Consider the following 13393-nt stretch of genomic DNA (forward strand, 5'->3'; position numbering starts at 1 on the left):
TTCATTGGCCGTCAGCATTCCTGGCTGGATGTGGCAGCACTGTGGAGTTCTTATCTGATCCATTGATCAATTAATTTTGTCTAATTTTGTTGCATACCTCTGATCCTATGTGGCAGCTTCACCAGACTTGTTCCCTGTTTTTGGTTGTTGGGTGCTGCTCCCGGCATGCTCTGTTACATGCTTCACTGAACTAATGTTGATCCACTGGCTTGATGGTTATTCTTGTGTGGGAAATATATTTGGTCACAAGATTATCAATTGTTTGATTCCAATTTTGCTCCTGTTGATGACCACAGTGCCTCATTGATACCCATATCTGCACACTGTTCTGAATCCGGAAAGACCACTCCCTCCATGACTCCCTCGTCAGATCCACACACCCCACCAACCCAACCTCCACTCCTGACACCTTCCACTGCAACCGCAAGAAATGCAAAACTTGCGCCCACACCTCCCCCCTCACTTCCCTCCAAGGCCACAAGGGATCCTTTCATATCCATCAGAAATTAACCTCTACACACATCATTTACTGCATCCGCTGCACCCGAATTGGCCTCCTCTACATTGGGGAGTCAGGCCATCTACTTGCGGAACGTTTCAGAAAACACCTCTGGGACACCCGCACCAACCAACCCAACCGCCCCGTGGCTGAACACTTCAACTCCCCCTCCCACTCCGCCTCCTCCATCGCCAGACCATGGCAACATGACGCCTGGAGGAAGAGCACCTCATCTTCTGCCTAGGAACCCTTCAACCACAAGGGATGAATGCAGATTTCTCCAGCTTTCTCATTTTCCCTCGCCCCACCTTTTCTCAGTCCCAACCCTCAGACTCAGCACCGTCTTCTTGACTTACAATCTTCTTCCTGACCTCTCCGCCCCCACCCCCTCTCCGGCCTATCACCCTCACCTTTACCTCCTTCCACTTATCATATTCCCAACACCCTCCCCCAAGTCCCTCCTCCCTACCTTTTATCTTAGCCTGCTTGGCACACCCTCCTCATTCCTGGAGAAGGACTTATGCCCGAAACGTCGATTCTCCTGTTCCTTTGATGCTGCCTGACCTGCTGCGCTTTTCCAGCAACACATTTTTAAGCTCTGAATCTATCCTGTTAGACACAGTGCCACACATTACAATGGCTGATGTTCTCTGTATAAAGTCAGGACATAGTCTAAATGAGAATCATGCTGACCAATATTGTCACAGACATCTGCACCCCCACATGTAGGTTTGTAAGGCCAATGTGGTCACTTTTTCCATTTCTTTGTTTCCCTCACCATTTACTGTATGTCCAGTCGAACTCTTAACTACTTCAGGACTCAGCCAGCTTGGTTAGGCATGGTGCTGCCAAGCCCCTCCTGATGACTGACATCAAAGTTCTCCTACCAGATGTGTGCCATTGCTACCTTCAGCTTTATCCAATTGGTGAACAACAAGGAAGAATGCTGATGGATCAGCTGAGGGAGATGTTAATGAGCATCCAGTTTTGTTGCCCAAGTTTGATGTAATGTTTTGAGATTTCATGGGGTCCGAAGACAATGTTGAGCGCTCCCAGCAATAAGTTTAACAGAGTGTTGAACTATTGGGCTGTTCTGTCAGTAACAATGATCGAGACAGAACCGGAGACATCTGTTTATGATGTGAACTGTAATGGGATAGAGACTGCCCTCAATCAGTGTTCTGTCCGCCCTAAGGTGGGGAATAACTGTGCATACAGGAAGGACTCTGGAGTATTTCTGTGCTTTGTGTCTGTTAGCACATTCACAATCTATCTCTGTGATGAGAGAGATTCCCAAATAATGCATGTTTCACCCTAAAACTTGGAGCAAATAGGCTAACACAATTAATTTGTGATTAATCTATGACTGTGAGAAAAGCGTAGACTAATGGGAACAGTTTTGGAATAATAAAGGGTTAAAACGAAAGAGTGGGGTTGTGGGTTGATAAAGAGGCAAAATGAATGCCTACAGCACTAAAAGTGGTTTGTTATGATAGAGTGGGGCAGTAGGATACACTTGGTTTACATACATAACTATGGAGCAATGATTAGTTTAGGGTAGATATACTTTTGAGAGGAAAGAACAAAACAGTATCATCTTAAAATTGATACACAGCTAAGGAAAGAATGCCGGCAGGAAGATTAGTGAGGATGGATCCAATGTTATAGGGAGAGCGAGGGTAAGTGGCACTAATTTTGAATTGATATGGGGAATGTCCCATTTGTTTGGGATTGACACATTGCCATAGAGAAAAAATGTGAGCAGCATGATTAACACAAACAAGATGCATTTTTATAACACCATTAACATTCTAAAATGGCCCAAGAAGTGGTCCAAAAATGATTATAAACAAAAGTGGGCACCAAGCTAAGCAAGGAGATATTGAGACAGTTAACCAAAAATTTGTTCAAAGAGCTAGATTTTAGGGAGTGTTATCAAGGTGAAGTGTTTATGGATGGAATTCCAGAGTTTAGGTTCTCTACAACTGAATGGAAAGACCACTAATTTTGGGATTGAGTATGAATCTATGATTAGATGTGTGCAGGATTCACTGAGCATTAATGGAGCAGACTATGCCAGTCAAGAGGGCAGGAATTGGACATGTAATGAGAGTTCTAGCTCTGCATTTGGCTATAGAGATAGAGAGCAGGAAAGGGTATGGAGGATTTAAATGGGAGGATAAGAATGTTTAAAGTGAAACAGATTGGCAGCTAGTTGTAGATCAGTGGGCCCAGATGTATTGGACTTAGTGTGAGTTAGGAGACAGCAACAGAAGTTTGGATAAGTTGATGTTTACTGAGGCTATAAGACAGGAAGCTGTTCAGGAGAACATTAGGTCAATCAGGTTTAGTGGTAACACTGGTAAGGATGAAGGTTACAGCAGAAGGCGAGGTTTGTTAAAGACAGAGATGGAAGATGTTAGGGAGGGTGGAAATTGGCATGCCTGCTGGTGCAGTGAAGGTGTGGGGTCAGAAGCTTATCTCAGGCCAAGTAGGTTGGCAAATAAAGCACAGGTCAATAAGGTGTTTCATGAAATATAGTGACAGGCTTGTCAGCAAATTAAAACACAGCTACGTGACAAGAGACTCGACGTAGTGGTGATGTTCAGATAGGAGAGAGGAAAATACAAGTATCACCAAGTCCCTCGGCTCATCCCAATTACTTTCCACACTTTATGTGGAACTCTGAACTTCAAACCTGTTATTTAGCCATAGATCTCATAATGACGAGAAACTTCAACGACCACTGCAATTACCATCTTGCTTAATACACTCTTGCCTGACTCCTGACCCACGAACAATACAGTGCTGTCTCAGCCCTGGCCCACCAGCAGTGCAGTCCACTCTCAGTCATGGCCCACTGACAGTGCAGTGCTCTCTCAGTCATGGCCCACTGACAGTGTATTGCTCTCACAGTCATGGCCCACTGACAGTGCAGTCCTCTCTCAGTCATGGCCCACTGACAGTGTATTGCTCTCTCAGTCATGGCCCACTGACAGTGTATTGCTCTCACAGTCATGGCCCACTGACAGTGCAGTGCACTCTTAGTCATGGCCCACTGACAGTACAGTGCTCTCTCAGTCATGGCCCACTGACAGTGCAGTGCTCTCTCTGTCATGGCCCACTGACAGTGCAGTGCTCATTCAGTCATGGCCCACTGACAGTGTAGTGCTCTCTCAGTCATAGCCCACTGACAGTGTAGTGCTCTCACAGTCATGGCTTACTGACAATGCACTGCTTTCTCAGTCATAGCCCACTGACAGTGCAGTGCTCTCTCAGTCATGGCCCACTGACAGTGCAGTCCTCTCTCAGTCATAGCCCACTGACAGTGCAGTGCTCTCTCAGTCATGGCCCACTGACAATGCAGTGCTCTCTCAGTAATGGCCCACTGACAGTGCAGTGCTCTCTCAGTCATGGCCCACTGACAATGCAGTCCTCTCTCAGTCATGGCCCATTGGCAATGTAGTGCTCTCTCAGTCATAGCTTACTGACAGTGCAGTGCTCTCTCAGTCATAGCTTACTGACAGTGCAGTGCTCTCTCAGTCATGGCTCACTGACTATAGTGCTCTCTCAGTTATGGCCACCGACTGTAGTGCTCTCTGAGATTTGCCCCTTGACAGTTTGAATTTTCCAAAATTCATAACTGATGTTTACAAGGTTGCAAATCTGATTATGACCACAGAGCAAGTTGTTTTATTTGGCAGTATTTTGCAATTGGAAACAGATGACCTCAGTTCAAAAAACCTTTGCAGTGCTCTTCACATGACAGCCAGTGTGCCTCAGTGTGAAACAATTACTTTCACAATGACATACTGTATATTCCTGTGTATATGTAGACCTCGTACATAAGTCAACCTCTTGTATTTTCCATATACCTCATGTATAAGTCAACCCTAGGTCTTCACAGTTACAGATCAATATTTATGAATCACTGTGCCTGCCCACTGTACTCCACTCTGGCCTTCCAGTCTGCTGGCTGGACCCGCTCCGATCCAGGTCTTCCAGTCCATCAGCCATCATGATTGTCACAGAGCTGGTCCCTTTTATCTAAAAGCTGTTCCTTTTCTCAAGGATATTGTGTCCTTGGTTTTTTTTTAAGAGGGGGTCATAAAACGCTCCCAGTGCCAATTAAAGTGGCTTGGTACAGAGATTAAAGGGTATTGAGAGGCCTTTTTATTTATATGTAATCAGATGAGACTTCAGGCCAAAGTGTTCATGTTTTAGAAGTGGCCTGTACAATGAAAGGGGTGTGGTCAGCTGTCTAGCTGAGCAGTTCAGTCCAAAACTAGTTGGGAGTTCAACAGTGAGCTGTGTGAAAACAGGCTCTCTCTCTCTGTTTTTGCCCTTCTTGCTTCAACCTGTAAGCAGCTGCACCTTTTTCTTTTACTGTGTTTGAAAGGGGATTTGCTTTTGGAACTATTGTGTATATTCAGAACCGCATAATTAATTTGGACAGACTGAGTTCTGTAGGGGTTCTTTATTCTTTTCTTTGTGTTTCATTTTGTAATTTTGTGAATAAATTTTGTCTGTTTTAAAACCAATTCGTCAACCTAGCTTACTCCAGGTAACTTTCACTGTACACTTACCAAAACAAATTGCAAAGTTATGGTCTGGGTTGCCTGCTCGAGAATGGTTTGAGTGGTCTGGCCTCGTCCATAACACGATCCACTCCAGGTTTTCAGAATTATAGTAAACCGTGGAGTCAGTTTCTGCGGTTTCAGTTACCTGTGGTTTCCCAGCACAAACATATTACAGGGAATGTTCAGGGACCGGAGGCTGTGTGGAAGGTAGATTTCCCATTTTAGATGACCATATGGATATTAACTTGTCTGTGATTGCCTTTCTCTTGCTAGTGCTTAAAAACATGTTACTTCTCAAAGATGAGATGTCAGTGACAATCAAGACTTGAGTACAAACATTTTTCTTCACCATGTGTCCTATACTCAACCACAGTAGATATTACCTATATAGTATGAAAGTATTATAATTGTTTTAGCATTTTTTCCAGTTAGGTCCATTTTACTTTGTTTAAATTTGCTAATATCAAAGATATTATTGTTTAATATTTTATATCGAGATCTGGCGTTTGTTTGTCTATTTTTTTTACTCCTGCCAAGCATGAATTTCATCCTATCAAACTTTACCTCATGTATAAGCCGACCCCCTAATTTCAGCTCAAAAACATGGTCTTCAAAACTCAACTTATACATGATTTGGAGCTGCCGGTGTTGGACTGGGGTGTACAAAGTTAAAAATCACAACACCAGGTTATAGTCCAACAGGTTTAATTGGAAGCACACTAGTTTTCAGAGCGTCGCTCCTTCATCAGGTGATATCTCCTGATGAAGGAGCATCGCTCCAAAAGCTAGTGTGCTTCCAATTAAACCTGTAGGACTATAACCTGGTGTGTGATTTTCAACTTATACATGAGTATATAGGGTAACAATGACAATTTCTCCCTATGTTCACATGAGTTGATAAACAGATGTGGGAGACTTAATGTAATACACAATTAATGCAACCTACTCCAATACTGCACCTAGCTCTGTGCTCCATTACTTAGTTGCTAGTTGTTTTTTGAGATCCATGTTGTTACTACAAACAGCAGGTGATGTATGACAGTTCTGACTTGTAACCTGCCATAGATAGAGCATTATTTAGTACACCATCCAGCTATAAAATTCCATGGATATCTTTGTCCTCTCTGCTCCCTTATTGTCTTCTATTTGCTACATTGCTCCAGATATTTGGAGTCTGGACATACTCCAAATTTCACATCCTGGCCTCTCAGAAACCGACTCAGGATTGGTGTGAGAAATGTAAACTTCCAACACATGTTTCCCAGTTTGCTATTACCTTTGCAAATGGTTCTGACTGTTGAGTTAGAGTTGAAGACTTGGGAAGGATGTTGTTTACCCCCATTAGTTGTTACCTGCAGAATGCTAATGTAAGATGATGTGGTTTATTCCTCCAATTGTCTGCCTGACCCCCTGACTGCCGTTGAATCACCTTGAGCCTCCAACTACCCAAACCTTATGACATCCCATCACCTTCTGACAATCCCTCAACTCTCTGACCCTCTTCTCATCCAACCTTTTATCCCAACTGACACTCTGCATGTTCCTTGACCATTCAAGGTCCCCTGACTCTCTGAAGCCTGAGTGTCTACCTGCTTCTATTGATCCTCTGACATCCACTCCCCACGAGCCACTTGTAACCTGCCATAGATAGAGCATTATTTAGTACACCATCCACCTATAAAATTCCATGGATATCTTTGTCCTCTCTGCTCCCTTATTGTCTTTTATTTGCTACATTGCTCCAGATATTTGGAGTCTGGACATACTCCAAATTTCACATCCTGGCCTCTCAGAAACCCTGACTCAGGATTGGTGTGAGCTACACGAGCTACAGCCCCCAGGTCTTGATTCAACATTGAATCACCACCCAATTCTTTTATCCATTTACCACATCTATACATACCTTTTACCTGCCTACCTCATCTGACCACATCCCTTACCTACTTATCTACATAAACCACTTTGCAATTAAGCTAATCTAGAAGAAACTCTGAAGTTATTTCCTGTAAAATGGCACTGCTTGAAATTTTAATTAGCTGCCTGCAAATCTAAGTCTTTGTTCTCCAACTGGAGGGAATTGCTACAAAGTGAAAATGCAGACACCTGCAGTGATTGGTCATCACATGATGAGGATGCTGTTGGATGTTGTTAGGGGAGAGTCAGTTCAATGGTAACGTATTGCTCTTCCAAAATGCAATTTTCTCAGGAATGCTCTGGATCATTCACTCAGTTGGAGATAATTCTTTCCTGACATATTTGTATTCAGTTAATTTTTGTTTCCCAAAGAGTCTGTGGCATAATCATGAGGTAAATTGCTTTTAGCCACAGAAAAATGAGTCATTTATATTCTTTTGCAGTCCACTGCAAATACAAGCAACTGATCTCTCAGTACAAAACACATTTGCACTACTCTTCCTCTTGACAGCCACCAGGCCTTAGTATGATACAATAACACATCATGATCAGATCCTCTGTCTTCACATGCATTAGCAAAGTAGTGAGCTTTAATGTAGTTCACAATTGATGTGAGCCACTCCAATATTGCCCATAGATGTGTGCTCACTTTAGGTGCTTGTTGTTTCCTGACAATCATGCAGTTACTCGAAACAGTAGATAAAGTAACTCATTTTGCCTGAATGGTGGTCTGCCATAGCTGGATTATCATAAGTACAAAATCCAATTGTGCAATCCTAGAGAAGATTTTCATTCTCCATATATCCCTTTAATACATTGAATATTTGCTGTGCTGTTTTGTGGTTGGGAAGTGAGTCAAGTCAGAGCAACTCAAGAATACTATTCTGTCACACACAAGAGACAAAATGTGTGTCTCAGTGCTCACTGAAGAGCAAGAGTGTATTTCAGGCATTCCACCAATATGGATTCCTGGTCAGCTGAAATTGCCTCAAATCTTCATCTCAAATACTCAACTCAAATAACTGAACATGTTGATTGCCATAGGAAAGTCAAAATTGGCTTTACAGGCTTGTGAGGCCTCTTTGCCTGTGCAATCTGTTAGCTCAACTGTGAAGACTTTCTTTAATCTTGGATGGAAACCTTTACAATGATCTTAAACTGATCTTTTTGCTATGAAAGCTCCTGTTTTCCAAGTTTGAAAAACCATTATGGTTTTTGAATGTAGTTCTTCTGAACGGTTTCTAGGTATTACTTAAGCCTATTTAGTTTCACGCTTTTGCTATTTTTTGACATAGTTGGGGCACTTTGGCTTTTTTTCAAAATTGGCTAAAGCACTCATTTTTACCCTTACTCAAGAAAGCCTCAGTAAGCTTATGAGCAGGTTTTTAAAATTATTAACAAAGTTTTCTTAAATTATTGGTTTTTATTTGCAATTATTTCATGAAACTCACTGGTGGAAGTAGTGCTATTCATAAATCTTTCTCAATGGGGCTGGATGTAAAGCGCTGGTGTTTCAAACATCTAGTTCATGGTTTATGTATTTTAGAACATCTCTTTCTGTTACAGGGATTAAAGTTTTTATTATAGAGTATTTGGGCATCAGATTAACAAACTGATAGGAAACACTGAATTTGCTGCAGTTTAAACTAGGCTGGAGTTTATTTGTCTCCAAAGTTTGGGGCCATCAACAATTAGAAAGGTAAGGTCATAACCAATAAGAAGCTTTGTATTCCTTTGTAAAGGTGCCAATAATTCTGGAATGCACTGTTCTGACTTTGATTACAAAGGGAGTCATTCGGGTAGTTTTCTGAGTAATGGAAATAAAAGGCAAATAATTTACATTTCTACCTGGAGCAGCTATGTATGTCATGTTGGCTTTCATTCATGGTGGAGACTTTGTTTGAAGCTCCTTTTGTTCAATTTCTCTGCTTTTGTTTGCTAATAGAGCCATGCATGTCTGTTAGGGCTTCATGATGGAAAGACAGCTGAAAATTTATTTTGCCTTTGGAAGACATGCATAGTGGTCCTCTCAGAGTTTTATGGCAGAATTCAACCAGCAGACTCAGCTTGGAAAGCTGCAGGAAGGCACTTGGAAATCTGCCAGCAACCTGAACAATGTGATGGGGCATCTGCATGTATGATTTGGTAAAGGTGAGGAAGACCTCAAATCCAAAGAGCCAATAGAAGAACCCCCTTAGCAAGTTTTGAGAAGATTTGTAGCTCAGGTTGAGGTTCTGGGTGTAGATTTGCTCGCTGAGCTGGAGGGTTTATCACCAGACATTTTGTCATCCTTCTAAGTAACATCTTCAGTGGACCTCCAGGCGAAGCACTGCTGCTGATTCCTGCTTTCTATTTATATGTTTGGATTTCTTTGGGTTGGTGATGTCATTTCTTGTGGTGATGTCATTTCCAGTTCTTTTTCTCAGGGGGTGGTAGATGGGTTCTGACATCGATGTGTTTGTTGATAGAGTCCCGGTTGGAATGCCATGCTTTTATTAGAACTCTCTCAGACTTTCACCGTGGAGGAATTGCTGGAATATTATGGAGAATTAACATAAATTCTAGCATTTGGTGACATAGCTTTGGTTTGGTCCTAGGGAACATGAATAAACTTTCAAGGTTTCATAAGTTAAGGAATTTCGTAGAAGTATATAGGAAGGATGTGGAAGCTTTAGAGAGATTGCAGAGGAGATTTACCAGGATGCTGCCTGAACTGGAGGGCATGTCTTATGAAGAAAAGTTGAGGGAGCTAGGGTTCTTCTCGTTGGAGTGAAGAAGGATGAGAGATGACTTGATAGAGGTGTACAAGATGTTGAGAGGCATAAATAGAGCAGCTAACCAGAGACCTTTTCCCAGGGTGGAAATAGCTATCACAAAGGGGCATAATTTTAAGGTGATTGTAGGAAGGTTTTGGAGAGATGTCAGAATCATAGAAATCCTCCAGTGTGGAAACAGGCTATTTGGCCCAACAAGTCCACACTGACCCTCTGAAGAGTAACCAGTCTGATCCATTTCTCTACCCTTGCCCCCTACTAATGCACCTAATCTACACATCCCTGAAAACTATGGGCAATTTAATATGGCAATTATCCCTGATACATCATAGAACCCCTACAGTATGAAGACAGGCCCTTTGGCCCAACAAGTCCACACCGACCCTCCGAAGTGTAATCCACTCAGACCCATTCCACTACCCTATATTCACTCCTGACTAATGCACCTAACCTACACATCCCTGAACACTATGGGCAATTTAGCATGGCCAGTTCACCTAACTTTGGCCTGTGGGAGGAAACCAGAGCACCTGGAGGAAACCCATGCAATCACGAGGAGAATGTGTAAACTCCACATAGACAGTTACCCGAGGCTGGAATCGAACCCAGGTCCCTGGTGCTGTGAGACAGGAGTGCTAACCACTGAGTCACTGGGCTGCCAGAGGCAGTTTCTTTACATAGAGAGTGGTATGCACTGCCAACAGTGGTAGTGGAGTCAGATACATTGAGGACATTTAAGCAATTCTTGGATAGGCACATGGATGGTTGTAAAATGTGAGGTATGCAGGTTAATTTGATCTGAGAGTAGGATAAAAGGCCGACATAACATCGAGAGCCAAAGAGTCTGTACAGTGCTAACTGTTCCATGTTCTATATAAAAGTAGAACTTTATAACCCATTGTGTTAAGTTAATTATGTTTCCTTTGTTTGAGTCTTTTCGATATATAACAAAGTTTGTTTGTGTTTGTAAATGTGAAAAAGGGTTCAATTGGTTGATTTCTGTGTATTTGGATTCCTTCTTTAAATGTTAACAGTCCCTAATGAGTTTGTAACATTTTAATGATTGAAATGACTCTCAATCCGTTTATCTCCTAGTTAAAGAAGCACCATGCCAATCAGGATTTCTGGAACTTGTTGTGTAGTGGCTCCTTCCTGGCCTCATCTTCACTACAACCCTACAATTGCCACATGAACTTTCCACCACACTCACTGATCTTTCAATCTGGATTCCTATTGTTTGTTGTGACCCTTTTGTATATGTTCACTCCCTCCCCTCTTTTATGTCCAGGCCCAGAAAAACAAAATGGTAATTAGTATCATAAGGCCTTAGAGCTGGACTTTCCTGTCAGTATCTCCCCTCAGAAGTTGCCTGTTACTGCCTCAGGATTTGTGATAACAGTAACTTGTCCTGGCTTGGGAACCTCTTGGGGTTGAGGCCTTGACACTCCTTTCCCCTCATTGAACGCAGAGCCGTAATTGATACCAAGGAGCTGTTTGGAGTTGGTAATGGCAGATATTGAGCTTGTGATTGTTTTTATTTCTAGAGTCAGCATTGGTGAGACTGGAAGATGGAGACAACTTGTGTGATGGGAGAGTGGCGATTTTTCACAACTCCACTTGGGGAACAGTTTGCAGTGATTACTGGGACCTACAAGATGCACAGGTGGTGTGTCAGCAGCTCAACTGTGGGAGAGCAATCCGGGCCACCACTGGAGCATCCTTTGGACAGGGCAGTGGACCAATCTGGTTGGATGATGTGCTGTGTGATGGAACCGAGTCAAGTCTCGATCAGTGTGTTGCGACACACTGGGGTGAGCATAACTGTCAACACTACGAGGATGCTGGAGTTCAGTGTTCAGGTAATAGTCCACTAACGCATTGAGCATGCATATCATCATCACATCTCCTATCTGGGTAGTATACGGTGAGTGAACTGTTGTAAAGTGAACCAATACCACAGCTCGTCAAGGTGTAATATCCATCAGATAGAATTTATAAGGCTTTAGCAAGGGAGTTCCATCCAATGTCTTGTGTAAATGAAAGTTTGGTAAAGTATTCCAAACATTTTATTTTCAAATGGGCCATGGATCTCTGTGCTATCTGACTCTAAGTATGGCAGCTTTTGGAAAGCTCCTTATAAAGAGGAATCACAATTCCTGACAACCTTCATTAGTCATTCAGAAATGTGTGAATCATTTGAAATTTGGTATCATGTTAGTACAGATGTTTTGCAAAGAACAATATTGAACATTCTTCAGGGTATTACTGAATAATATGCCATGTGGCTATTAATGTCCATGGGAAATCTTTGAAGAACTTGATCTGAGGGCGAAAGCTATTTTGAATCATCTATCAGAAGAGGATCTGACGCCAAAGGAAATGTATGATTTTTTTTAAAGCATAGATGAGGCAAATTGTTAGTAGCAAGACCATAATAGATGACCTCCAAAAGGCAACCATTAGTGAATTCTGAATTTCTTCTTCTGTACAAGGCCCTTCAATAAATCTTTAAAATGGTTAATTAACTGGCAAAAGTTCTGCCCATCTAGCAAACATTACTGAACCCTTAAGATAGCTCAAGCATGGTTCTGGAAATTACATCAGGAGAAGGAATTTCAAAGAATTGAGAATGTTAACTTTAGTAACAAGATTGAGTCTTATTTTCTCAATTTATTACAGCATGATGGCCAAAAGCTCCAAGAAATTTGTCATGAGCAAATGAAGATGAGGAAAACATCTGTATCATCCAGTATTGCATACCAGGTTGGCACAGTGCTGTGCCAGTGATGTGGTGATGAAACTATAATTTGAGAATAGGAAGCACTTTGCTGTTGTGCATGTTTTGCTAATATACAACAAGCTGGTCCCACTTCAGGCAGATACCTTTGAACAATATACCAAGGTTCCACGGGAATCACAAGAATGAGTGAGATCTATGGAAGAAATGATTCCTAATTGTCAGGTAGAGTAGTAAGAGTGAAAGAGGAGTCAGAACTATCAAAACACAGTTAAAGGAGGATGAAGGTTTTCAAATGGCATGCCTATTTATAGAGTTTAATGAGAAATTTACACTGAGAATATCCAGTTCTTTAATTTTGCAATACTATTGCAATGTTTGGAAAATGAATGGTGAGGGAGAGTGCATGGAGATATATATTTATATTTGGAGAGAGAGAGATAGAGTCACCCCATTCAGTGGAAGGACAATCTGAAGCTTGGATTCGTGAGTGGATGATAAGCAAAGAAAGATGCTGCCACAGTTTTTGGTAAAGTGATCAAAGCTTTCGGAATCAAACATAATCAAACGGAAAACGCATAAGGTTATTACCAGTTCTTCAGATGGATCTGAATGGGCTCATGGAGTTGAGATGGCATATTAGCATGTATAGCAAATAAGTTAATGAACAGGAAAAGAAGAATAAGGGTAAATGAAGCATTTTGAAAATGACAGGCAGTGACTAGAGGAGAGCCACAAGGAACGGTACTGGACCCTCAGCTCTTTACCACATAAATTAATTACACAAAGGGACAGAGTGTTGATCCAAGTTTGTTGATAATGCAGAACTAAGTGGAGTGCAAGCTGTGGTTGAACACAATGAAGCTACAAAACGAAATAGATGTGTTAA

The 13393-nt window shown here is 41.9% G+C and overlaps 1 protein-coding gene across 1 annotated transcript in view; it reads left to right on the forward strand.

Moving 5' to 3' along the window:
* LOC132833277 (deleted in malignant brain tumors 1 protein-like) overlaps positions 1-13393 on the forward strand; it is a 58638-nt gene that overhangs the window by 35348 nt on the left and 9897 nt on the right. The window contains exon 10 of the mRNA XM_060851439.1: positions 11312-11626. Coding sequence (XP_060707422.1) covers positions 11312-11626 — 315 coding nt within the window. The remainder of the gene's footprint in view (positions 1-11311; positions 11627-13393) is intronic.

This window comes from Hemiscyllium ocellatum, chromosome 36 (genome assembly GCF_020745735.1).
Source record: "Hemiscyllium ocellatum isolate sHemOce1 chromosome 36, sHemOce1.pat.X.cur, whole genome shotgun sequence".
Lineage (NCBI taxonomy): Eukaryota > Metazoa > Chordata > Chondrichthyes > Orectolobiformes > Hemiscylliidae > Hemiscyllium > Hemiscyllium ocellatum.